Source organism: Eptatretus burgeri, chromosome 6, assembly GCF_056783735.1.
Source record: "Eptatretus burgeri isolate ZD-2024b chromosome 6, Ebu_testis_v1, whole genome shotgun sequence".
In the NCBI taxonomy this organism is placed as follows: domain Eukaryota; kingdom Metazoa; phylum Chordata; class Myxini; order Myxiniformes; family Myxinidae; genus Eptatretus; species Eptatretus burgeri.
Window position 1 is genome coordinate 101,629,861 of NC_140966.1, and position 26,920 is coordinate 101,656,780.

At 40.9% G+C, this 26,920-nt stretch overlaps 1 protein-coding gene across 1 annotated transcript in view; it reads right to left on the reverse strand.

The window, feature by feature from the left end:
* The window catches only part of LOC147025469 (integrin alpha-L-like), a 165,484-nt gene that overhangs the window by 63,504 nt on the left and 75,060 nt on the right, over positions 1 to 26,920 (reverse strand). Inside the window, exons 9-16 of the mRNA XM_085886474.1 lie at positions 26,412 to 26,551; positions 26,072 to 26,217; positions 17,738 to 17,891; positions 16,261 to 16,417; positions 11,269 to 11,336; positions 6,741 to 6,864; positions 5,963 to 6,117; positions 5,109 to 5,282 (exon numbers count right to left, since the gene is read on the reverse strand). Coding sequence (XP_085742600.1) covers positions 5,109 to 5,282; positions 5,963 to 6,117; positions 6,741 to 6,864; positions 11,269 to 11,336; positions 16,261 to 16,417; positions 17,738 to 17,891; positions 26,072 to 26,217; positions 26,412 to 26,551 — 1,118 coding nt within the window. The remainder of the gene's footprint in view (positions 1 to 5,108; positions 5,283 to 5,962; positions 6,118 to 6,740; positions 6,865 to 11,268; positions 11,337 to 16,260; positions 16,418 to 17,737; positions 17,892 to 26,071; positions 26,218 to 26,411; positions 26,552 to 26,920) is intronic.

Below are 26,920 nucleotides of genomic sequence, written 5' to 3' on the forward strand. Positions count from 1 at the left end.
CCTCCAATGACGTGCCGCCGCCGACACGCATAGCGGAATTCATCTCGACCAATCACGCGCCACCGCTGAGGCGACAGCATCCCAGAGTCGGCCGGCCGCGCCGCACCTCTCGAGTATGTCAGCCTGTGCGCAGGCCAGCCAGACTCACTTGGGTCAACATCTCCCTCTCTTTCATTTGCTCAAAGCTAACCCTTCGACGAAGAAGATGGCGAAAAGGAAAAAACGAATGGGCCGAAGAATTCGCCTTTGTGGAGAGAGCAGGTTCTGTAGTCTGTCTAATTTGCAATGACAAAATTGCATCGATGAAACGGTCGAATATAAAGCGGCACTTCGACACGCGCCATGCTACCTTTGCATCAAAATACCCTGCGGGAGGCAGCAGAAAGAAAGCGTGCCAAGAGCTACTGAGCAGGGTGCAAGCCAGCCAGCAGCAACTCCGCGTATGGACCCGGCAAGGTGACTATAATTCCGCCAGCTTTGCTGGATCTTTAGCAATAGTGAGGAACGGAAAACCATTCACAGATGGCGAGTATGCTAAAACGTTCATGCTGGATGTCGCCAATGAACTTTTTGATGATCTTCCGAACAAAGACAAGATAATCAAACGGATACAAAATATGCCTTTGTCGACAAGAGCTGTTCATGATCGTACCATCATGATGGCAAACCAAGTGGAGGAGACGCAAGTGAAGGACATAAATACAGCGCCGTTCTTTTCCCTGGCTTTGGATGAGTCAACAGACTTAAGCCATTTGTCGCAGTTCAGTGTGATTGCAAGATATGCTGCTGGTGATACACTACGCGAAGAAAGTCTTGCTGTTCTGCCAATAAAAGGGTCCACAAGAGGTGAGTATTTATTCAAGTCTTTCATGGAGTTCGCTCAAGAAAAAAAATCTACGAATGGATAAACTTATCTCGGTGTGTACTGATGGTGCTCCGTGTATGGTGGGGAAAAACAAAGGATTTGTGGCGCTTCTCCGTGAACATGAAAATAGACCCATCCTAAGTTTCCATTGCATTCTACACCAGGAAGCACTTTGTGCTCAGATGTGTGATGGGCAGCTTGGCGAAGTGATGTCGCTGGTCATTCGTGTGATCAACTTTATTGTTGCCCGAGCCTTAAATGGTCGCCAGTTTAAAACACTGCTGGATGAAGTTGGAAATAACTATCACGGTCTGCTTTTGCACAGCAATGTGCGTTGGTTGTCAAGAGGGAAGGTGCTTAGCCGTTTTGCAGCTTGCCTGAACGAAATCTGGACTTTCCTTGAAATGAAAGGGATTGAGCATCCTGAGCTAGCCGAAACTGAGTGGCTCCTCAAGTTTTACTATCTCGTGGATATGACTGAACATCTGAACGAGCTCAACGTGAAAATGCAAGGCATTGGAAATACAGTGTTATCCCTTCAACAAGCCGTGTTTGCTTTTGAAAACAAGCTGGAGCTCTTTATCATGGATCTTGAAACAGGTCGTTTACTACATTTTGAAAAACTGAGACAATTTAAAGATGCATGCACAGCAAGTGAGCCCACTCAAAACTTTGATCTCCACCAGTTAGCTGGCTTCACATCCAGTCTCCTACAGTCATTCAAAGCACGCTTTGGAGAATTTCGTGAGCACACTCGTCTTTTTAAGTTCATCACCCATCCAAACGAGTGTTCACTGAACACAGCCGACCTGAGTTACATTCCTGGTGTCTCAGTCAGAGATTTTGAAGCAGAAGTGGCTGACCTGAAGGCCTCAGACATGTGGGTGAATAAGTTCAAGTCACTGAATGAAGATCTGGAAAGAATCGCACGACAGAAAGCAGAGTTGGCGAGCAAGCACATGTGGACAGAAATGAAAAAACTTCAACCTGAAGACCAGCTGATTATCAAAACTTGGAACGCGCTTCCTGTCACATACCTCACACTGCAGCGTGTATTGCTGTATTGACCTTGTTTGGATCTACGTATGCATGTGAGCAGTCATTCTCACATCTTAAAAACATCAAGTCCAACCTACGATCACGTCTAACGGATGAAAGCCTCAACGCTTGCATGAAGCTTAACCTCACCAAGTACCAACCAGACTACAAAGCCATCAGCAAATCCATACAGCACCAGAAGTCCCATTAATGGTGAGTATTATTACAACATTATTTAAAAGAATAAATTCAGAGGCTTATTATACTCACATTTAGTTGAATTCAGTCTTAAAATATATTATATGGCTCTCACTGAAATAGATTTCCAAATATTTTGCTTTAATGGCTCTCCGAGTCAAAAACGTTCCCGACCCCTGCGCTAAACCATTTTTACGAAACTTTGTCATGGGCCGTTGCAGGGACAGTGGCGACAATCTTCTAAAGTTTCAGAACAATCGGCTGAGCAGTTTGTGCTCTAGGTGACTGGATAATCAAACAAACTAACTAACTAAATGAACCGATCAACATACTTGGCAAATTTATTTTGCTAAGTAACGAGAACAGCACTCTTCGATGTTGCCCGATATGCCTCCACCCATATTATAATATCATCACACTTACTTCCACCAAGTTTGATTTAAATCCTTTCAGCTGTTCTCAAGTATCAACATTTTTACTTGATATGACCTCTGACCTTTGACCCCATAATCCAATCAGTTTATCTGTACATCATTATACACACTTGTACCAAGTTTGACTTCGATCCCTTTCGCTATTCTTAATTTATCATGGTAACGAAAACCTATCATGGACTCTGACCTTTGACCTCTTAACCCCATAATCTAATCAGTTCATCTTCACATCATTACACATACTTGTACAAAGTTTCACTGATCCCTTCAGCCATTCTCAAGTTATCATGGTAACGAAAATCGATCACAGACGGACGGACACATGAACCTGAAAACATCATGCCTCCGGCAACTTCGTCGGTGGAGGCATGAAAAGATTGCACCGGTTGATTTCCCCCAAAACAAAATGAATTGATAATTATTATTGGATTAAATGGATTTAATTAGATTATTTTACAGCTCAGTCTCACTCTAATCGCTCTTCATTCAAAAACAGCCTTTGGTTGCAAGAGTTTCTATTTCTCGGGTTTTCACAATGACCACCGTATTTGCCCTTTGTTGCACACAAAGCAAAAAGTGGGGTTAAGCAATTGGTTCACTTCCATCTGTCTGTCTGTCCGTCCTTCTGTCTACAAACGTCAGCTTATGATCGATCAAGGAACAACTTAATTTCAATTGAATGTTATACTTTGAACACGAATCAGTACATTAATTGGAAAACGAACCTGCTGTTTAACGGTACTTTGGCTCTGAATTTGTCCCGATCGTACACGTGCAGAGAGTGATGAGATTTTTTTATCTTGCCAAAACGAAGTTTTTGCAAGATATGTTGGTCAGCTTGTGTTTTTTTTATTTTGTTTTGTTTTTTTGTTTGTCTGTAATCACGTATCGATCACTCTGCAGAGCACAGTTATCATTGGAAATTTTTGTAACTTTGCATATCAGAGTCCTATGGAGGTCCCTTTCAGCGCATAAAATTTTCAAGGTCAAGGTCAAAGGTCAAGGTCACTGTCACAAATCAGGGGAGTCGACGAAACCCTTATTTTTTGAGTAATTTTGATCGGATCGTCTTCAAACTTCATGGGAATATAGTTCATGGTCTGGCGCTCAGCTGATTAATTTTTGGTGGCGATCGGCCTTGACCTTCATGATTAGCGCTGGAGGTCGAAAGGTATTGACCCCAAGGTCAAATTTTGAAATCTTAGATACCATATCGAGTAATACCTCATATGAAAGCGCTTGATAAGTGCTTTCCAGATCTGTCAAAAGTTTGATGCTATGACGAAAAAACGGATTTTTCATGAAAATTTTATTTCCTCAGTTCTCATCAAAATCTCTTGATATTTCATGTACAACGGTCCTGGAGAGATACCATTAACCGTACGAAAATATAAAAGTCAAGGTCAAAGGTCAAGGTCACAAAAAGGTCAAGCATCAAGGTCGACGAAACCCTTATTTTTTGAGTGACTTTAATCGAATAAATAAGTCACTCATGTTCACATTTTGGCAAGATACTGGTCACCCTGGGGGTGACATTGGTTTATTTTTTTTTCTACTCTGTCTACCTGTCTGGCAGTCAAACAAATTTGAGAATCATTCCAAACAGGAAACTTACTGGTTTAAAAGATGTCATAAAGGACACAAATATTATTTGTTATTTGGGCGGTGTGGAGGCAACTGACAGCTCTGTATACACAAAAACAAAATAAAACCCAGGTTCGGTGCATGGACATGGACGATGGACATGGAGAAAGGAGGAAAAGGAGAAATCGTCAACCTTGTATAATAACTAATGTTGGCACCCATTAGTCTCCGACCCTATTGGTTCACACGTGGGAGAATTGTTTAGCAAGGTAGGGTGCAGTGGTTGGGGGTTGTGGTCACGAAAACACAATTTATATTTAGACAGGGCAGTCCATATATCGCAGAAGGCAATTGCTTGTGTTGCACAACATGAGAAGGCTGTTGTATGTTTGGTTTTTCAATGCCACGGTGACCACGTATCGAGTTATGGTATCTGCTATTTTCAGGAAGTTTGTGCACGTGTATGTGTGTGCCTTTCAATGCATTTGTGTTTTCATGCAAAATACAATGACCACGTCATCACATGACTGAGATAGTTAGGAGTGCATTATCATACACACCTCATACAGTGACATGTAAAAGAACATCCCTTTCCAAGGTATTAAAAAGTCATTTGTTTATTGATCTCGATTTTGGTTCAGGTCCATATCCAGATCCAGCCTATCAGTGTGATACAAAACCTAAACTGTTTAGCCTGGTGGAGGTTTGCCCTGTCACCAAATGCTGTTGAGGTTACTCCAGTTGTATTCCCCATTTCCAAGTACGTTTCACCAATGACCGACATGCAATGACATGCATTGATAGTTGAAAAATAAAAATAAAAATTTCTACAGATCATCATCAAGTTTCTGTGATTGCAAAACCAATTAAATGGTGAATTACAATGTCCTAATCAGTCTAGATTGGCCACTTTGACTGGAAAAATTAAATAACACATCGAAACCTTGAAATGTTTGATATTGACAGACTCTCCCGCCAGTGTTTAGTACCTTGTCGCCATCTTTTTGCGGTGCGTACACAATCACTGATCCTTGTTCTCGGTCCCCTCGCCATGCCCCCGGTGTCCCCACCAAGATCCGGCAAGAGCCTTTTTCATCGCTCCTTGAAGCTTTATTTTCTATCATCTCCAGTGACAGGATCTCAGCTCCAAAGTATGAACCCAACTGAACAGGAAGGAGATGTCAAGTCAAAAATAACGTCAATCAAATTATCCAGCACAAGAATTGCAAAATAATTCTTCGGGTTAAACAGGACAGTAACTTTCATTCGTAGATCTTCAAATTGATTTCAAATGTTGTTGTTTGGCTCAACTTCACTGCAAAGCTTCAATGAAAACAAAATCGTTTGTCGACAGCGATGTTACTGAATGAAAAGGGAATAGCTGTAGTCTGACATAACGGGGAAAACCCCAAAGAGCACTTCTGGACCTGTCCTCCTGTCAGAGTTATGAAAATGTGAAAGATTTAATCATCAACAGCTTATGTTGCTATCAATCCATCCATCCATTGGGACCATACTCTGTGCAGAGCGTTGGTGACGCCTAAGCGGTCTCCTTGGCTATTGGGCACAATCCTGGACGGGTCGTCACTCCGACGCAGGATACCAGCAAGCTGGCACTCATTTTGCAGACCTCAAAAGGATGCCAGGCAGAGTCGACCCCACGTGGTATTAATTCAACAGCTGAGTGGGATTTGAACTCAGGATCCAAGGATCCCAAGCCCACCACCCGAACCATTAAGCAAACACCAGGCAGGCATATTATAGTAATCCTACAACTAATAATTACAAATAAATGGCTTTCTCTCTTTCGACTGAGCACAGAGATGAGCATTATTTTGCAGACCTGTGACCCTTGCTGGTGAAGAATGGTGGCCACACTTCCATTTCTGTGAAGCGCCAGAATGTGAATGCCGCCGACGTGTCCCTCCCGAGGAGAACCGGCGACCAGCAGAGCACCGAAGCTGGTCGACCAACCACACAGAGAGGACAAGGAGTACCCTAGAAGAAAGGAACCAGAGGATGTGAAGGAAAAGTGAAGAATAAGATAAAAAATAATAATAAAATAAGAGAGAAAAGTACATGACTCATACATTTATAGATCTGCGAGCTTCGACTTTCTCTCAGGTATGTATCCATATCAAAACATGAACTTGTTTCACGAGCAATGAAACACTTTCCTGATGAGTTACAAACATGACACTCACAGGTGGGTCACTGCAATTTGGTGCGAGTGATATCGTTTTGTGTACGGTCCTTGTTTTCATCGGATGAGCGATCCCAAACAGTCATCGAAGGTTTGCCAAAGCTCATAACAACAGTATGAACCTTAATGTGCGACAATATTCTTAATCTTCTTCTTCTTCTTCTTCTTCTTCTTCTTCTTCTTCTTCTTCTTCTTCTTCCACATTGCCATTAAAACTGGGATCGCAGATTGAAACATCTGTTTGTCATTGTGTCCCTTGTCGACTTGGAGTAATGTCCTTGAAAATTCATTAAAAAATACACTGATGTTTCCCTAAGCCTTCGTTTTCTGTGTGAATAGTCATGCACAAATTCTTCCTTCAGACTCAGACAATATATAGCAAAAGAAAAATAAAAGGAATGAGAGAGATTGTACCCACCGAGATAGCTATCTGTTGGTGTATCCAGTTTCACAAAGTGAGGAATGGGAGCAGGTTCGGTTCCAAACCTCACGATGCCTCCTCTCCACTCGTTCGCTCCCACGGCTCCAAGGACCACTTCCTCCTACACCACAGGGTGATGATTAATCCCCAGTTATATTTCAATCTATCTTAAAACTTCATATGAATTTCAAGTTGATAGAAAAACCTTAAATTACATGATTGTATTACTCAATGCAGTGACACTCGTTACTCAAAACGGTTCACAAAACTATAATATCAATGATTGTTTTTTGTTAAAGCTTCAGCTTGGCCTGTTCAACATTATCATATAAGCTCTTGGCTTAAAATGTGAGGTCAGTGACCTAATGATTAGAGCATACTCTATGATTCTGGGAGATCGGCAGTTTGAATTTTGAACCTTGGCTGGGTCATACCAAAAACCTTTAAAAATGTCCATGCTGCTTCCTTGCTTGAGCACAATTTCTCAGCATTTAAAAAGGATAGATCACAGACAATCAACCATACATTGGCAACTATAGCATAGGCTTTGATGGGCCATGTGGCCTCCTCCTGCATTAAGATTCCTCAAAGGCAAAACTGTACTAATGCAGGTAAAATATACAATACTAACATGGGCTACCCGACGTTGCACGGTGGGAGAGGGGGGAGGGGTGCTAGCTAGGTGAGCTATTCCCGACAGTGGTTGAAAAGCTATGGAGTTATTGACCTCAAAAGCTCATTCTTTTCGGATTACAAAGTTTCTGATGGCATACGAATCTTGTCCAGAAAATATGGTTGGAAAAATTCGCATTTATTTGTCAACTGTCAAATTTACGAAAGTCCAAAACAGCATCACACAAACATAGCTCAAATTATATGATTGCTTTTCCCCTTATTTTCCTTACTTTTCCCCTTACTGAATTACAGGCTGCTCCGATTCCTTTTCCCATTTTCATATTATCATCAATGAATGTCTTAATACAATCGCAACGACGGCCTCTTAATCGTGTTGAAATTGCAGAAAGCTGCTACTTGACGAAAGCATAATCTTGGTAATTGTTTAACAATTTCTATTTTTATTTTTTTATTTTTCAGGAAGGTGTTTCATAGACTCTGAAGGGAATGTCAATGTGAAATTCAACTTATGAACTGACTGACTAACATGTCCTCTTGAAGATGTGTGCAAAACAAAACACAGATGGGGTGAGAGAGTTCGGTGAGGATGAGGTTGATGGTGAGTGGGATTTGTTTTCTTCTACCAAAGATCAGCCTCAGGTTACTCACAATTCGTAAGCCAAATTTGGTGGACAAGGAGCTATCCACGTTAATTTCTTACGATTTTCTAACCTCCAAACTCTAACATGCACACAAGTGCAGGCAAAATTAATTGTGCTGTGTACTTGTTGGTACAAATGTCCCAGATCCTGTATTTCATATATTTTACGTCGTACAAGTTCATGCGACCACTTGGTCTTCTCAGCAACGTCCCAACACCATAGTGCAATTAAAATGAGAATTCCACATCAAAAAAAACCGACATAATAATAAATAATGATAACATTTTAAAATGGTAAGAGTTTGATTCCCGCCGCCTTGATATAGTATAATAATTTCCGACGCCTTATTTTCAATATAAATCAACAAATTAATTTAGTTAAACGTATAAACATTTGGCAACGGACAATTTTGACATACAGAAATAAAACACAAGTGTCAACCACATGTTTTGAGGTTAAATGTTTAATTAAAAAGGAAAGTTTAATGAGCAATAAAAGAGAAATTACGTTGCATTTTTTTTAAGACAATTTTAAGTGCTTTGGAGTCAACAAACATGACACTTTTGGGAATAGGAGAGATGGGAGATTTGGATATTAACTGTAGAAGCTAATAACAAAGGCATTTCAGTGCTTTCAAGGGCTTTAAAAAAAAAAACATTGAAAACATTTAAGCAAGTTGGCCTATATTACGCACTGCTTTTAAAGAAAACGATAAAAACATCCTTAGATCCAAGATAAAAGGGAGAGATTATTACATTTTCGGCAAGAGGAGATAAATACGCTGACATGTTAACTTTCATCTCACTGTGAGTTAAAATAATAATGTTTGACTTCGAAGTATTACATCACAAAAAAACATGCAGTAAACTTTGCATGGAGATTAGCAACTCTGGATTGCCAGGAGCAAATTTTAGAAATATTGTTTTTAAAGATTAATTTTTATTTTAAAAGACTTTTTGGGTTTCTTTCTCTTGGGGAAACCGTTTCTGACTGTATTTAGATGATTCAATTGCTTATTTAATCTGCAAATCATGTTTAAAACCTTCAATTTTGCTCCTTATTTATGCTCTCATTCATAAAAAAATTTTGGCATTCAGGAACATCCGAACACTTTCTGTATTCATACAAATCCCTTTCACAATGTGATATGGTTTTTTTTTTTAATCGCAACTAAATTACCAAACCCTTACTCAAAAATCTACCCACCCAAACAGCAATGATCTGAAATCAAATTAACACTAAAACACACATTTATGAATACCTTATGTCATCGACCCCGATTCTGAACAAATTTAGAAGATTCACTAGCTTATATAATTTGTAAATCGTGATTAAAATTACGAATTTTGCTCCTTATTTATGCTCCAATTTTTTATTTTTTGATGTACAGGAACATCCGACTACTTTCTGGACTAACATCAATGTCCTTCACACTGTGATACGATTTGATATAAAGTAGCATGTGGGAATACATAACCCTAACCCGAACAAAAATAAAAGTTTCCATCCATGTCAATAAATTTCAATTGTAATTGAATTTCAAAACTTTATAATTTTTTTTATAAACCCTGAAGCCAAACCTTGATTTATAAATTAATGTTAATTGGGTATGCACATAAATTTCTAACCCGAATACCTTGGCCCGATAAAACTAACACTATATCTAATGTGGAACAAAGAAAATATCATGCATAAAATGAGAAATCGAACTCGCTGAATATAAATTCATATATAGGGCCTACACCTTTTACTATTTTTCTCTGTTTAAATGCTTGCCATGTAACCCTTCGCAAAACAGCTCTCAGCTTGCCATGAATGATCGCATGACCTCTTTGACGTAATATCTGTGGGACTTTTCTTCCGGATATTATAAATGGCATCCCTTGTTATTTAGAAAATATATATAGAAGATATTTTCACGTCTCTTCTGCTAACTTAGGATGATGTATCATATTAAGTGGTTAGAGTACAATATGGAAAGGATAGTCCAAACGACCTTTTTACTTTTTTATTTTGACTGGAGACTAAATTTGCTGGACTCGAGCTGAAATCGGGCTGAGTCCGAGTCATTGGCATAACTTTTTTACAATTTGAGATTTTATCATATTTTCAACAAACATTTATTATGAGAATATGGAGAACACTAATGAATAAAATGTACTTTTTAACTCAGCCACTGAAGGAGGATGGAGGGTACTATGTTTGCATGTCTGCTTCTGAGCAGGATGACGCTGCTCTCAGTGCCGAGTAAGGTATTTGCTCGGATAATTATTGAGAGGGTTCGCCACCATCTGCTTGAGCACCAGCATCCAGAGCAGTCAGGCTTTACACCGAAGAGGTCAACGATTGACCGTATCCTTGCTCTTCGAGTTCTCACCGAATGCAGACAAGAGTTTCGGCAGGGGCTGCTCGCAGCCTATGTTGAGCTCTGTAAAGCATTTGATTCAGTGAATCGGGATGCCCTCTGGAGGATTCTTGGTCTTCGGGGGGTGCCACCAAATCTGGTCAATCTGATGTCTGAACAATACTCTGGTACCGAGAGTGATATGAGATGTAGTGGTACCATCTCAGACTTATTTCCAGTTGTTTCTGGAGTTTGTCAGGGGTGTGTACTGGCCCCCACACTTTTCAGCACATTTATGGACTGGATTCTGGGGAGGATGCTGGAGAGTTCAAGCTGCGGGGCAGATTTTGGAGGAATCCTTGGCTATCGCTGGTCAGATTTTGTGTCCAACGAGCGGTTGCTGAGAGAGACTCAAATGAGGTTTGTTACCTGCATAGTCCGTGAGCGTCAGCTGCAGCTGTATGGACACGTGGCTTGTTTTCCTGATGCTGATCCTGCTCACCAGATTCTCTCAGTGAGTGAGCCTTGCGAGTCAAGGCAGCCAATGGGCCAACCACGTGCCTCGTGGTTGCAGCAGGTTGATCAGCGTCTCAAGGAGATGTGGATGGGCCAGGCATCTGCCCTGGGGATGGCCAGATGGAGGCCCCTGGAGTACCGGCAGAAAGTGGATGCAGCGACGCGCTGCTCCGGTGCATGCTCCCTTACCTGACCTGACCTGCCCTGTTCAACCTGGCAGTGGTACACACTCCACTGATTGCCGTTCTTGTTTTGCTGTTGTTTTTGTCAAGTTTAGTTTGAGTACAAAGTACATGTCAGGAGACTTTGCATTTGAGATGCTTTCTGGTGTTGTATTTGTTTTCATTGCTGAGTTCCAGTACAAGTAATTGCTGAGAATGTGACATACCTGCACGACTGCTGCACTGAAGCCAGCTTGAGCAAACTCATTCTCGAGAGTTCTGTTTCCAGATTGACCTGTTGTGCACATACATACACACAAACACAATATATTCAGATTCCACAGCATCAAAAATCTACAAGCAGTGAAGAAGAGCAGATTAGTAGATAACATGTATGAGTTTGGAGCCATATACAAGATATATAATGCTTTGAGGACAAGGAGTTTGTTCTCATGCCTGGTGTTGGCTTAATGGTAATGGTGGTGGGCTTGGGATTGGCAAAGGGTAGGTTCTCATGCCTCGTGTTGGCATAATGGTTAGGGTGGTGGGCTTGGTATCCTCGGATCCTGAGTTCAAATCCCCCTTGTCTGTTGAATTAATACCAAGTGGGGTTGACTGACTGTCATCCTTCTAAGATCGGCAAAATGAGTGCCATCTTGCTGGTATCCTGTGTCGGAGTGGCGACCCGTCCAGGATTGTACCCAATAGCCAAGGAGAGTGCTGAGGCAGCACCAATGGTCTGCGCAGAGTATGGTCCTAATGGATGGATGGATGGGTTGGTTCTCAGAAAGCCACAAAGGGTCATGGGGTGGGGATGGTGTCGGAGCCACATTCATGTGATGCCGTCTTCACATTCATGGCAGCAGCCATCTTCGATACCCCTTCATCACGACAGGATGTGTCAATTGAGAACGACCTTGATTTTGCTTGAAATTTGTCCATGAATGACAGAGGCGCTGTTTAGATCATTGATTCGAGGCTAAGTGGGTATTTACTCATAGAAGAAAGCTGGAAGGTCAATGGGTAGTTTGTAAAAATTTGGAGGGAGCTGAATGGAAACACATAATCAATGACTGAGTTCTCAGCTGCCACCAATTAATAAAAATAAACTAGAACGGGCACTCTGTAGAGCGCATACCTTCGCCGCCGCAACTTTTTTCCGGCAACATTTGAAAAACGTCATTTTAAAACGCCCATGACGTCACAACCGTCAGTCCGATTGACGTCAAATTTGGTGTGTAACCTCCTTGAAGGCAGTCCAACAAAATGGAATGATAAACACTGAAAAATTAAAAAGTTGAAAAATGACGTCATCTTTTGACGTCATTTTGACGCACTTCCGGCGACGTCACGTCCAATCGGGGACTACCATTCTGAAAGCTCGTAGTTCACTGAACGTTTTAACGTTGGTTTCATGTCAATAGCTCAATTAGATCTGAAGCTATGCCTACAAGTATATTTTGACCTTGAGTGTGACCTTGACCTTGACTACAGAGTTAATTGGCAAAACCTGTACATCAATAAACAGATATTTTGGTCCTGATCCTAATGCCTGGATTTGGGAGACTTTGCTTTTTAAATTATATAGATATTTGAATGTAAAATATCAGGACATTTTAGCCATAATTGAAAAACGTCATGTTCAAACGTCAATGACGTCATAACGGTCAGTCCGATCGAAGTCAAATTTGGTGTGTGACGTCCTTAAGGTAAGTCCTACAAAACGGTTTGATCAAAACTGATGAGATCGAAAATTGAAAATTTACGTCATATTGTGACGTCATTTAGACGCACTTCCGATGACGTTACGTCAAATCCGACACTACTTATCTGAAAGGTATCTCGTCATGGAACAATATGGCGGTGGTTGCATGTCAACAGCTGTATTATGAAGGAAGTTATGCGCAAAAGAGTGTTTTTGACCTTTTCATGACCTTGACCTTCACCTTTGACCCGACCACTCCCAAAATCTAATCAAATCGTCCTTGGATACTCACGAATCATCCCACCCAATTTCATGCAATTCGGTTTAATACTTTCTGAGTTATGCGAATAACAAACAAACACACATATTCACAAATAAATAAATACACAGCGACCAAAACATAACCTTTCGCAGAATGCGAAGGTAATAAACTTGCCAAACGGAAACTGATCAAGATTTTTAAAAGTGAGACTGCCATCCTTCAAGGAGACGTGTATTTTTTTATTGGGAGAAATGGTCAGACCAAGGGTCACCGAGCATCACAGTGGTAAGGGGAAGGCGGTGTCAAAAAAAACGGCCCAAAAGGAGTCGTGTATTTTGTGTAAAGCTCCTTTACCTGGAGAAGCAATAAATAACAAGGAGAAAAGACATGATATGACATAGCCCCGTCGTTTTAGTAACTTTGCTTTATGAAGTTAAAGGGATAGCCAATATTTTCAAGATTTATGTGTCTGCGCAACTTACATGAATGGTCAATGTGACATGGAAGATTGCATACGAATGGGCAAGATTGCGTTCGTAACAAAATGGACACCAGTTGGACATCTTTGATCTGATCTCGAAAAAAAATGTACGTGCTTATGTACGCAATCATACATTAGCTGTGTGACACGTTTGAACAAGATTAGTAAATGCATGTCTGAGAAATGGTTGAGGATGTGTTCGACATTGGGTTATTTACAACTAAAATGGCCACTAGTCTATGAGTCGGTCATCTTTGACTGATTTGCGAAAAAAAATTATGTCTGTAGTGCGTGTGTGTGTGTGTAATACATATATATATATATATATATATATATATATATATATATATATATATATTGTTGCGAATTCGCGCTCGCCGGCGTGGGAACGGCCACGTGACGCGAATCGCGACACGTCGCCCACCGAACGGCCAATTCTGTCGTGACCCTCTCGGACTAACGCCGGGAGCCAGTCACGGGTGGGCCTTTCGGCCTCACCACGATCATGCCAATCGGCCACCCGCGTGGGATAGGGTTGTTCGCCAAACTCGACCTACCTAAGTACCCACGCGGCTGGTAGACCGGGCGATCGCACCTCGCCGCAGGTCGACTCCGGACAGGGGCCGCTTAAGCGATCCGTTCCTTACTATCGGGATAACCGAGCGGTGTTATCGTCGGCCTCGACGGTTCCGATTAATAATCAGTCGTATTAAGCCCACTACCAACCCTTTACGTGAAGCAAGATGGAGATTCAATTAAAGAAAAGACGAAGCGAAACGGGGAACAATTCAACATAATACACATTTATTCCGCGGCACACGGAGAGCATACATATACAGCCAAACAGAATGCACATATATCAAATGCTACAAAAGAAACAATGACGCAGATACTACCGACTACGCGAGCACACGGCAACACTTAAACAGTTTTACTTCACAGACGGCGCCGACACACATTTACTCAAAAGCAAAAGAAACGGCCACCCTCAAAGACAAGGGGGCAGACGGGGCCTGTGGGCCAATATTTGCACGGGACCTGAAAGAGCGGTCAGGTCCGCGAGACCGGGTGGGTCCTACCCGCGTCTTCGTGCTGAGCCGCAAATGTGGCAGCGCGGCGGTGCCCCGACTTCGTGCTCCTTCGCGGGTTTCGTTGGCACCGCTTGGAGTAGGGTGGGAACGGGGCCCCCTTTTCGCACTATCTCAGCGCGGGGGAAAAAGGGGGGGGGGGAATTGTTGATGCTCTGGGGAAAGAGTATAGCTGGTTTGCTTGGGTCCCGTGACGAGCGATTCCACCGCGACCTCGTCGCCGACCGCCGTCTTCCTTGCCTCGGACCCGAGCTCCTCGGACTCTTTCCCCAATTCTCCTCAGCCGACTGCCGAAAACCACCGGGACGCCCTCGCCTCCCGACTCCACTCCGCTCTTCCAAACTGACTCTGCCCAGATTCGCCTTGCGCTCGGCGCTTTATAGGCCGGCAGGAGAACCCATATGCAAATTTCCGGATCAGAACGAGCTCGGGAGCGGAGCAACGCTCGCCCATTGGACGGAGAAAAAGGGGCGTGAATCTCTCCTGATCCTAGAATTTGCATATCTCGATTCCACACAGACGCGCCTGGAGGCGGGACCAAACTGTCCCGCGCTTGCTGATTGGACGGATCAGAAGTGTGCGTGTAGCATTCTTGATCTGAATTCTTCTCGGAAAGGCCGCATTTTGCACTCGCGGCTCGGCGCGCATCTTGTTCGAGCCCAGGACAGCCCGACGCTCGGTGCTCACAGGTGGTGCGGGAATGGCCGCAGAAGGAGAGAGGTGAAGGTGGTGGAGGGTTTATGGTGGTGGTTTATGGCCATGGTGCCATTTGGAATGGCGGTGATGCGATGTTTGCGGGAGCGAGTTGTGAAGGTAAAGATCGTGGCTGTTGGCGTTGTTGTTGTTGTGTGATGGTTGGAACGTGGTTGGTTCAAAATAAAGATAGAACAGAAAAACGGCTATCTCAAAGTGTCGCAGCCCGAATGAATGACATTTATTCCCTCTAAACAACGGGTTTGGGGCTAACTACACATGTACTTACAGAGATATCTCACCTACGGGACCTGAATGGTGGTTTGCGAATTTCCACAACCGCAACTATATATATATATATATATATATATATATATATATATATATATATATATATATATATAGATATATATATATATATATATATATATATATATATATATATATATATATATATATATATATATATATATATATATATATATATATATATATATATATATATATATATATATATATATATATATATAAATATTACACACCATCATGTATTGCCTTTGTGCCAATTTGAATAAAATTGGTCCATACATATCCCCGATATGGCTGCGGAAGGACGGACGCGTGAGACCAAATCCATTAGCCCCCATTTTGGATGAAATCCAACGGTAGCTAAAATAAATAGAGGTTGTGAATTTTAAGAAATTAATGTCAGAATTTTTTCAAATGTACACTTTTTTGAGTACAACAGATAGGTTAATGTGTGGCAGGCATGTCAATACTCATTGATTAACATTATAATAACACGACTATATACAAATGACTGGCTTGGAGAATTATGAGAAACAAGAGATTAGAAAATGAAATAATTTTAGTGTGTGCCACTCAAAATCATGTGTTTGTTCTTGGTGATGCATATTTGTTCAAATTGGCTGTCATGATCAATTCAACATCATGAAAGAAAACAACATGCACAACATCAATGTCACAAACCTTCTATGGAAATAAAGGCGCCTTGTAATGTATTGAGCACATTGTTCAAATCCTCATAACGCTGAAGCTTGAAGAGGTTTCCTTTACTACTTGCCATCTTTTCCAGTTGATCCAGAGCCATGGAAGAGCCCTTTTCACGATTAAAAACATCTCCGATCTGCCACAACCAACGAGTAGACTCTTAAGAGACATTCACAAAAATGGGCAGCCACTTCCAGATAAATCTAGCATGGTCAACTTAATAGGTGCAAAAGGTAACTTTGGGTCATCATCAAAATATATTTTGAAAGAAACCTCATTCTCCCTTTGACGGACTCTTCCTGCAACCAGAAAAAACAAAACTTAAGGCCCAAGTCACAAGAACACGATTTGCAAGAAAGATTGACATAATCTTGTACCTTCTTTGTTTTTCTTTCTGTGCATTAAGGGATGATTCCGATTATGATGTACAATAATCTGTTTCAAAGTGTCGGTACTGTCGAAGCAGTTTTTTGGCAAGGGTAATACTGGGTGGTTTACCATTGCATTCCCGGCTGTATAGTTTGGGCAGGAATTTGGAATTTGGCCATGGTGCCGGCGATAGCTCGTCTACTACTCACAAAGGACACTGTGGGTCTTAAACATCCACCAACTAATGCCGGCAGATGAGACCATGGATGAGACCATGGACCAACCATGGATGGCACACACACTGATGAATCAACCTGCCTGTGAAACACCGGAATGACAGCTTATAGCTGGGCCGATATTTAATCCCAAGCTAGACAGTTTAGAGGTGAGTGTACGTACCTTGAGGCTATCCTGCCAGCCCCAAGAGGTTAGGAAAGTCTCATTATACGAGTAGTCCACTCGGTTGTGCTCTATGCACTCACTAGAGGAGTCTCAGTTGTGATAAGAAGTTGTTGAGTGATTCAGCACGTCTCGCATGTATTTTATCCAGATCACCTAAACCATATTACAACAGACAGTAGTCTCTCAGTTGCAATACTATTGAAGCGATCCGGATCAGTCACATGCAAAATTGCCTGAATGGTCTGCACTGTATCATATCTTCCTTCTTGTTCACTATTTAATTAATCTCTTGCCAAATGAGAGCTTCATTTTTCATCTTAGAATCAATTAATTTTTTCTTGAAGTGTTTATGTAAGCCTTTCAGTCCCAGGTAAAAATAACATTCCTTTCCTGGAGTACTTCTCTGCAGACTACTGTAGTATATGAGAGTACAACTCTCATATGGGATGTTTCTAACTGCAACATTTTTGCCTGAGGTGTATGCCCTTCTTCTCCATCCAGTGTACGCTATGATTGTTGAATTATGCAAATGATAACAATTATGCAATGTTTCAGCAGATTTTGCAATCCCCTCCTTTTACCACGAGACCAACTTCAATTGAATGAACAAAATAAACCCAATGAGAGTAAGTCCATTGACGGAGACAAATATGTGGAAACAAAAAGAGACAGGTGGGATACATACCCCGACAGCATAGCGAGACACGTTCAGTGCATCCAGCTGATCAAGAGGTTCTTTTATGGCTTTGGTGCCACGATCAGACTCCCCGTCACTTATAATCACGAGCACCTTCAGTGAAGGAGGCGAAGTTTTTTGTTCCACAGAAAAAACATTGCTCCTGTATTGTTGTCACAGGGTAAAGATATGTTACATGACATGCAGCAAAAAGGCACATTACGTTTGTAATCACTCATGTTGTACAAATACTGAGATTGTTACAGATGTTGAGTGCAACATCGAGAGTGTGGTCATTGTGTTTGGTTATAAAGAAAGAGACTCAACGGAACAACTGCGATTCCTTCCTCTGCTTTTTCGGTATATAGTAACTATAGAAGGTCCACACCACCCCCCCCCCCACCCTTTCAAATTTTTCACCTTTTGTTGCCTTATACCCTGGAATTGAAATGCATTAAATCAGACTTTTTCGACCTTTATTTACACATTGTAACCCAAAACTTCCACGTGAAAAACAAATTCGACAAATTTCAGAAAATCAATTTTGAAATATAAAACTAGAATATCTTGGTTGGATAAGTGTTCATCCCCCCCCCCCCGTCCCCCCTTTATAACAGCAATTGTAAATGAGCTCCGTTGTTACCAATCACCTTCAAAATTACACACCAAGTTAATTGTCCTCCACCTGTGTTAAATTGTAGTTATTCTGATTATTACCTCCACCACCGAAGGTAAAGGAGGTTATGTTTTCACCCCTTTCTGTCTTTGTTTGTCTATGTGTTTGTTATCTTGCCAAAACGAAGTTTTTGCAAGATATGTTAGTCAGCTTGCATGTTTTTTTTTTGTTTGTTTGTTTGTCTGTAATCACGTATAAAAAATTCTGCAGAGCACAGTTATCATTGGAAATTTTTGTAACTTCGCATATCAGAGGCCGATAGAGGTCCTTTTCAGCGCATAAAAATTGAAGGTCAAGGTCAAAGGTCAAGGTCACTTTGTCGCAAATCAAGGGAGTCGACGAAACCCTTATTTTTTGAGTAATTTTGATCGGATCGTCTTCAAACTTCATGGGAATATAGTTCATGGTCTGGCGCTCAGCTGATTAATTTTTGGTGGCGATTGGCCTTGACCTTCATGGTTAGCGCCTGAGGTCAAACATATTTGACCCCAAGGTCAAATTTTCAAGTTTTAGGAACCATATCGTGTAGTACCTCAAATTGAACACCTCGATGAGTGCTTTCTAGATATGTCAAGCTTGAGACATTATGACGTCATTTGGTGACGTTATGAGGCAAAATCATATTTTTCATGGTTACTCTGTAGAACGATTCTCATCGGAATCTCTCGTAGGCAGATATTCCTCAAGGAGTCGCTCCTGGTGGATAGCAGCTCTGTTCACCTCAGTGTGACCTTAAATAAGTCACACGTGGTCACCTTTTGGCAAGATACAGGTCACCCTGCGGGTGACATTTTTTTTTTTTTGTCTGTTTCTTTGTGTGCAGGATATCTCAAAAAATTGTGGACGGACGCAGATGAAATTTTGTGAACAGGTTTAGTGTGTGACAAGGACGAACCGATTTGATTTTGCTGAAGATCCAGATCCGGATCCGACTACAAGAATTTTTTAAGTGATTCTTCACCATTGAGAGATAGGGCCCAAAATGATATGGAGCACGATATCTCAAAAAGTTGCAGACGGATTCGGACAAAACTTAGTGGACAGCTTGGGTGTGTGAAAAGGAAGAATTCATTCAATTTTGGTGAAGATCCGAATCCGGATCTGGATACGATAATTATTTAACATTTAAAGTGATTCATCACCATTGACAGATCAGGCCAAGCTGTTAGTTTTCAAATTGCTGCCAACAGTCAGTTTATTCATCATGAAGAATTTTGTTGCCTGATTTACATAATCTAGTGACTGGATCATTTATACAAGAAAACTGAAACCTTTTGGAGCAAAATCTTGGGTGCTGTAGGTGTCTGCACTTTGCTCCAGACTCAACGACACTGAAATTTACCCCGGTTTTACCCCGTGTTCACCATGTTGAGAGTTACACAGCTCTTTTAATTTTTTGTCACTTAAAGACACATACATAGGCAAACTGGGGTATAAAATTCAACAGTTGTTCTCAATCCCTTCTATTTTTAAACGAATTTTTTTTAAAATGAATCAATTTCTAATGATTCTGCAGTCGCAAAAGCAACTTTTTTTAAAATAATTTTTTTACTAACAAACATATAGGAAAAATAAAGTTATTGTAAGGAAGTATGACTTAAGTGGAACCTAACAATAGATAAATCAGTTTAGTAAAGCTTAAAGAAGTGGACCAAAATCATTTCCAAAGTTAGGCATGAAGCACAACTCTATCTTATTTAGGCTTTAACCTAATACACAGCCCTGTAGTAACTGCCAATGCTCATTGTTACATTTTACTATATCCTGGCAATTATAAAACAAATCACTGTTCACTTTGTACAATGGATCCAAGTACATTTCTCCAAACAATTTGAGATGAAATTATGAAAAAAAAAGTTGAATCAGATATTGTAGCTACATTTACAAATGGATGTAGACTTTCATACAATGTACACTAAGTATATAAACAATTAGATAGGCAAATTAATATTTATAATGGTGATTATTATGATCACATTATTTGTCTTAATTTGTAGTTGAGATTGGCGGCAGCCTTAAACAAAAATATCCTTTTAAAAAAATGTGAGCCAAATTAAAGTAACCACATACTTGTTCTGACCAAAAAAACACAACAATTTGATCATTGTGGTGCCAACTTATGAATGTTTGGCATGGCTTCCACTTCAAAAGCACACCGATTGCTTTTATTCTACATCTTTTATCGAACATGTTTTTTTTAAATAGTGGGCCTTTTTAAAAATCGTTTAAAAATAGAAGGGATTGAGAACAACTCTTGAATTTTCTACCACAGTTTGCCTATGTATGTGTCTTTAAGTGACAAAATTTTAAAAGAGCTGTGTAACTGTAAACATGGTGAACACTTGGGGTAAAACTGGGGTAAATTTCAGTGTCGTTGAGTCTGGAGCAAAGTTCAGACACCTATAGCACCCAAGATTTTGCTCCAAAAGGTTTCAGTTTTCTTGTGTAAATGACCAGTGACTAGATTATGTAAATCAGGCAACAAAATTCTTCCTGATGAATAAACTGACTGTTGGCAGCAATTTGAAAACTCAAATTTTTTTGACTGCATGTTACGAATCACTTCTTTTGAGAGTACTTATCTTAAAAAGTATTTTTAGTAGAACATTTTTGATGTCAGATTCTGAAAGCCTTACTAATAGGCACCATTTGTGTGAATTTGTAGAACTCTGTTTGTAAAACTCTGGAATTTAGAGCCCTCCAAAAATGCTTCAGATACAAATCTGCAACTCGCGACTGCCAGAATTGAAACACCCCTCGGGTGTTTGTAGGGCCATATCTCGGACACTACTTGGAATTTCGAGCTATAACTTGGCAAACCTACCTCATATATGTTAAGGTAGCTTTGAGAATTTTTTCAGAAAAATCTGAGGGGGTCACCGCAACCCCCGGCTAAAATGACACAGAATGAGCCACAGATCAGGGGATGGGTATAAAAACATTTCAAAGACCTTGAATGTCCCTTGGGGCACAGTCAATCATTAATAAGTGGAAGGCGTATGGTACCATGAAGACGCATCCTATGTGATGTGCTCACACACACAGTCTGGGGGTCACGGATAAAACTTTGACAGAGACTAGATCTGCGCTATCAAGCTAATTACAATAAGTCTCATTCAATACAATTACGGCCTTGATCAGGCCGTCCCTCCAAACTGGATAACCAAGCAAGGTGGAGACTGATCATGGAGGTCAACAGCATCTTTGAAAGAGCTACATGCCTTTATGGTAAAGACTGGTCACTGTGTGCATGTGAAAACAATATCCCAAGCACTCCACAAGTCCAGCCTGTATGGTAGGGTGGCAATAAGGAAGCCATTACTCAAAAAAGCCCACCTTGAGTCCCATTTGAGGAAAGCAATAAACCACTCCAGGGATTCTGAAGCCATGTGGGAAAAAGTTTTGTGGTTAAACAAAACCTGGATGGAACTTTTTGGCCAAAATGCAAAATGTTACGTTTGGCACAAACCCAACACAGCACATCATCCAAAGAACACCATCCCTACTCTGAAGCATGGTGGTGGCAGCATCATGTTCTGGGACGTTTCTCATTAGCAGGGATTGGGGGCACTTGTCAGGATAGAAGGGAAAATGGATGGAGCAAAATCCAGATAGATGCCAGAGGAAAACCTGCTGCCCTCTGCAAGAAAGCTGAAACTGGAACAGAAGTTCACAGTTCAGCATGGCAATGACCTGAGGCACAAAGCTGAAGCAACACTGTAGTGGCTAAGGAACAAAAAGATAAATGTCCTTGAGCGGTCCAGTCAGAGCCCTGACCTAAATCCAATTGAAAATCTGGGGCAAGACTTGAAGATTGCTGTTCATCATTGCTCCCCATGCAACTTGGCTGAATTGAACAGTTTTGTCCAGAAGAATGGGCAAATATTGCTCAATCAAGGTGTGCAAAGTTGGTAGAGACCTATCCCAACAGACTTACAGCTGTAATTGTTGTCTAAGGGGCTTCCACCAAGTATTAACTCAAGGGGGTGGACACTTATCCAACCTCGACATTTTAGTTTTGTATTGTTACTTAGGCCTAAGTCACATTTGCTCTACGGCGAGGATATGGTGGCCGTACGCCCTCTGAATTGACAGAAATGTGCGGCGGCCGCAGAGTTTTTGCGGTGGCCTCAGGGTGGCCCTATGCCATTTGGCTATATTTTACAGGCCGTAGGGGTCGCCGTGGAATTATAACGCGGAGTCATAATTTTTTTTCATTTCTACGTTCGCCGTAGCAATTCGACAAGCCGGAAAAAAAAAAAATAACCCACTCGTTACCGTCCGTCTGGCCGCACGTTCGCCTTAGGGCCCCCCTGCGGTCGCCTTGCGGGCACCTTGAGGCTACCTTGCGTCTGCCTTGAAAATTATATAGCCACCGCAGGGCGCTCTTAAGGTCACCGTGCGACATCAAATCAAAGACCGTACGGGCAACCCCACGTTTTCAGTCTCCGCAATTTCTAAATATGCCGTGTGGCTCCCCGAAAAATAAAAACATATGTGACTGCTACATTGTGTGACCGTGGAAATACTGTGGCCGCCGTATAATTGCTAATGGCCGTAGATTTTGGAGACCCCATGGCCGCCGTGGCAAATGTGACTTAGGCCTTAATGCTCTGAAATGTATAGAATTTCTTTTTCACATGGAAGTTGTGGGCTACGATGTGTAAAATACAGGTGGAAAAAGTCTAATTTAATACAATCTAATTCCAGGCAAGAAGGGGAAAAAAAGATGAACATTTTGAAAGGGGGTGTAGACTTTCTATAGGCACTGCACATAAAGTACTCAATGAAAATAAGCTTACGGATTGAAAAACATAATAAAGGATCAATTACGAAAAAAAAAGTAAAAGGGAAAGCCTAAAAAGCTTAACCGAATTCTACCACAAGTAATTTTATAAAAGAAAAGCAAAAGTTGACAAAAGAACAAAATAATGCAAAAATTGTTCCGGTTCACATTTTGGGAAAATTGTGCGAATGAACATCGCAATTGCTGCAAAGAGCTTATTCTGCATAGATGAAACCTGAGGAAGTCTTGAGGTCACTGATAAAACTTTGGCAGAGACTAGATCTGCTCTTTCATGCAAGTTACAAAATTGGTCGAGAATAAAAATGATTGAAAGGGATGGAGATATAGATATAGATATATATATATATATATATATATATATATATATATATATATATATATATATATATATATATATATATATATATATATATATATATCTTCTTCTTCTTCTTTCGGCTGCTCCCGTTCGGGGTCGCCACAGCGGATCATCTGTATGATTCGCATCGTGATTTGGCACATGTTTTACGCCGGATGCCCTTCCTGACGCAACCCTGGTCGCCTCTTCCGACACAGGGATAATATATATATATATATATATATATATATATATATATATATATATATATATATATATATATATATATATGTACATATATAAGCCTGGTGTTGGTGCAGTGGTTAGGGCAGCGGCTTGGGATCCAAAAGGTCCTGAGTTCAAGCCCCGTTGGGCCACTGAATTAACACACCAGGGGGTTGACTCAGCCTGTCATCCTTCCGAGGTCGGCGAAATGAGTACCAGTGTACTGGGCCGGTGTATACCCCGGTTAAAATAGGTGTACCAGATCCCTGTGTCGCAAGAGGCGACCAGGGTTGCGTCAGGAAGGGCATCCGGTGTAAAACATGTGCCAAATCACTATGCGGATCATATGGATGATCCGCTGTGGCGACCCCTAACGGGAGTAGCCGAAAGAAGAAGAAGATATGTACATATATGTGGAAAAACAAAGATCTACCCACATATCTCACCTGTGAATGGAGGGAATAACCAATTAGCTCAAAGCTAATCAATTAAACCCAGGTGGCTGAGATTAAATAAATAAATTGACTCCTCCCATGCTCTTGTAGCCAAAGAAAGCTGCATAAAGCAACCATGAAAGGCTACTCAAGGTAAGCCCATTGCTGTTTCAAGGGTCACTTGAGGGTCATTCTTCTCCGACTTGCTCCATCAATTCTGGTGTTCCACAGGGCTCTGTCCTTGGTCCCACTCTGTTCCTTGTTCATATCAAGAATCTTTCTGATAATGTTCTGTTGCAGCTTGCCAAGTATGCTGATGACTCCTCACTTTACTATATATCTGCTGATTCACTCAACACAACTCGTAATGAGGTTGGAGTTTCACTGAACAATGGTTTATGTAATATGTTGAAGTGGGGGCATGACTGTCTGGTAACCTTCAATGCAAAGAACACTAAATTGTTGTCCATGTCTCACTTCAGAACACGTCTTTCCCTTCTGTGCATATCGGGTCTTCAACCTTAATATAATCATCTGAGTTTTGGCTTCTTGGTCGGGACATCTCCTCTAACTTCCATTGGGATTAGTACATTTCTGGTATTGCTAAGAGTGTTTCCAAGCGAGTTGGTTGTGTATATCGAGCACAGAGTTATTTAATTCATTATAATGTTTTGAACCTGAATAAGACAACTATACCTCACCTCATGGAGGACTGTTGCCACATTTTGGTTGGAGCACCAGCCTGCCACTTATCTCTACTTGATAGGCTCTTGAAATGCATAGTGAACCTGGTTAGTGTGGAGATGGGTTCAACTATTCAACCACTCTCTCACTGTAGGTCAGTTGCGACTCTTCATTTGTTCAACAAATATTTTCATGGCAAATGTTCTGCTGGACCTTCTAACTTGGTTCCTCCTGTACGAGTGTTTCGACGCAAGACTCGGTTTCCCATCTCTGCACAACCATACACTATAGCTGATCCAAAGTGTAGAACGAAAGGCTATGCAGATATTTTCATCCCTTGTGTTGTCTCACTTTGGAATTCACTACCTGTAATGTGCTTCCCATTATCCCAAGATCTAACTAGCTTTAAGAGGAATGCCAATTCCTACTTCTTACATCTTTGAGGTTCCATCGCATTTTACCTGCCTTCTACTTCCTGTGTCTTGGATGTTTTCTTGTTATTTTTCTTTTATTTTGTTTTGCTTAATCCTTACCTTAAGCTAACCTTCCCTCTTATCTATAGTGGCTTTTTGCCTTGTTTGGGGTGATATCTATTTTAAAAAAGTTTTTAAAAAGCGGTTGCAGAGAAAAGGGATTAACAAAATGCAGATACGTATGTATGTTCTATGAATGTGACGGAATGCTTAACCCCGCTTTTCGCATCATGAGCGCGGGCTAATTATGAAAGCAATCAACACCAGTTTCAGTACATGAATTTGAATTACAAGAAACCATAATAAAAGTTGCAAATTAGTGAATACCACATGTGAAATTAGTTTTGATTCGATTGAATGGCCATTTGTCCGAACATTTCTGTGATGCACTGCCGAGTTAATTTTTGCTACAGCATTAAACATCAGTCTTCCTGATGGTTTACGAAAGTATAATGAACCCGATCTTTATCAGGTGATCCAACTTGTAAATACATACTGTACACATCAATTTAGAGCCAAGTCAGGGATTACCACCGAGACTTGATGGCTGAGAAGTTAAAATGAATATGTGACCTTTGAGCTATCCTGGTGCATCTTCGCCAGCAAGCCCACATATTAGTGAGCACATTGCAGTCAATATTGCAGTATTTATACCTCAACAAGCCAACTCTTCGTGGGAAGGTGAAAAAGTAGAAACTAATTCTTACACAACATGGGAAAGGGCCACATAAGCATTTGTGCCAGCTTTCATTTGTTCGATCTTTTCCAGCATCTTTTCCGGGTGATTAGCCTCCTCATAATCTGTAAATGAAAACTCTGTCTTCACCTGACTGGAGAACTGGACCAAGGCAAGCTAAGGTCAAGGGGATAAAAACAAAGAAAAATCAACATTGTCAGGTCCTGAGATACTGGTGCGGGAAAAAAAAAACAGATATGTGATGAGTTTGTGAGAGTTGGGCATAGCAGATGTGTGCAATACACGATGGTGCAAGAAAATGTCAGCAGCTGTTCTGCGACTGGAGAATACGAATGAGTAGTGGGTTATACCCGGATGCTTGTTCCTCGGATCTCAGCCATGATGTTTTTGACAAAGTCCAAAATGGCAAGAAATTGGTTATCCGTGACGCTCCTGGATCCATCAAAAAGAACGACAATATCCACAACTCGTACATGCTTGCAAAGCTTATCTGCAACAGAAGACATATAAAACACCAATAACCATGTATTGTGCTTCAAGGAATTTTATCTATTGCAAAAAAAAACAGAAAAAACACACTATATATATATATATATATATATATATATATATATATATATATATATATATATATATATATATATATATATATATATATATCTTCTATATATTACTAAATATATAGAATGTATGTATGTTCCCGAAATACAGCCAAAACGGTACACGATAGCGCAAAAATTTTAGGGCCACTTTATTCACCATTCTCCTGCGGTGTGCAGTATCAAGTTTTGTTCAAATTGGGCAACAAAAAAATGATTAAAAAATCAATTCCCGATCCAGTCAAGTACTCTTCGGGAGA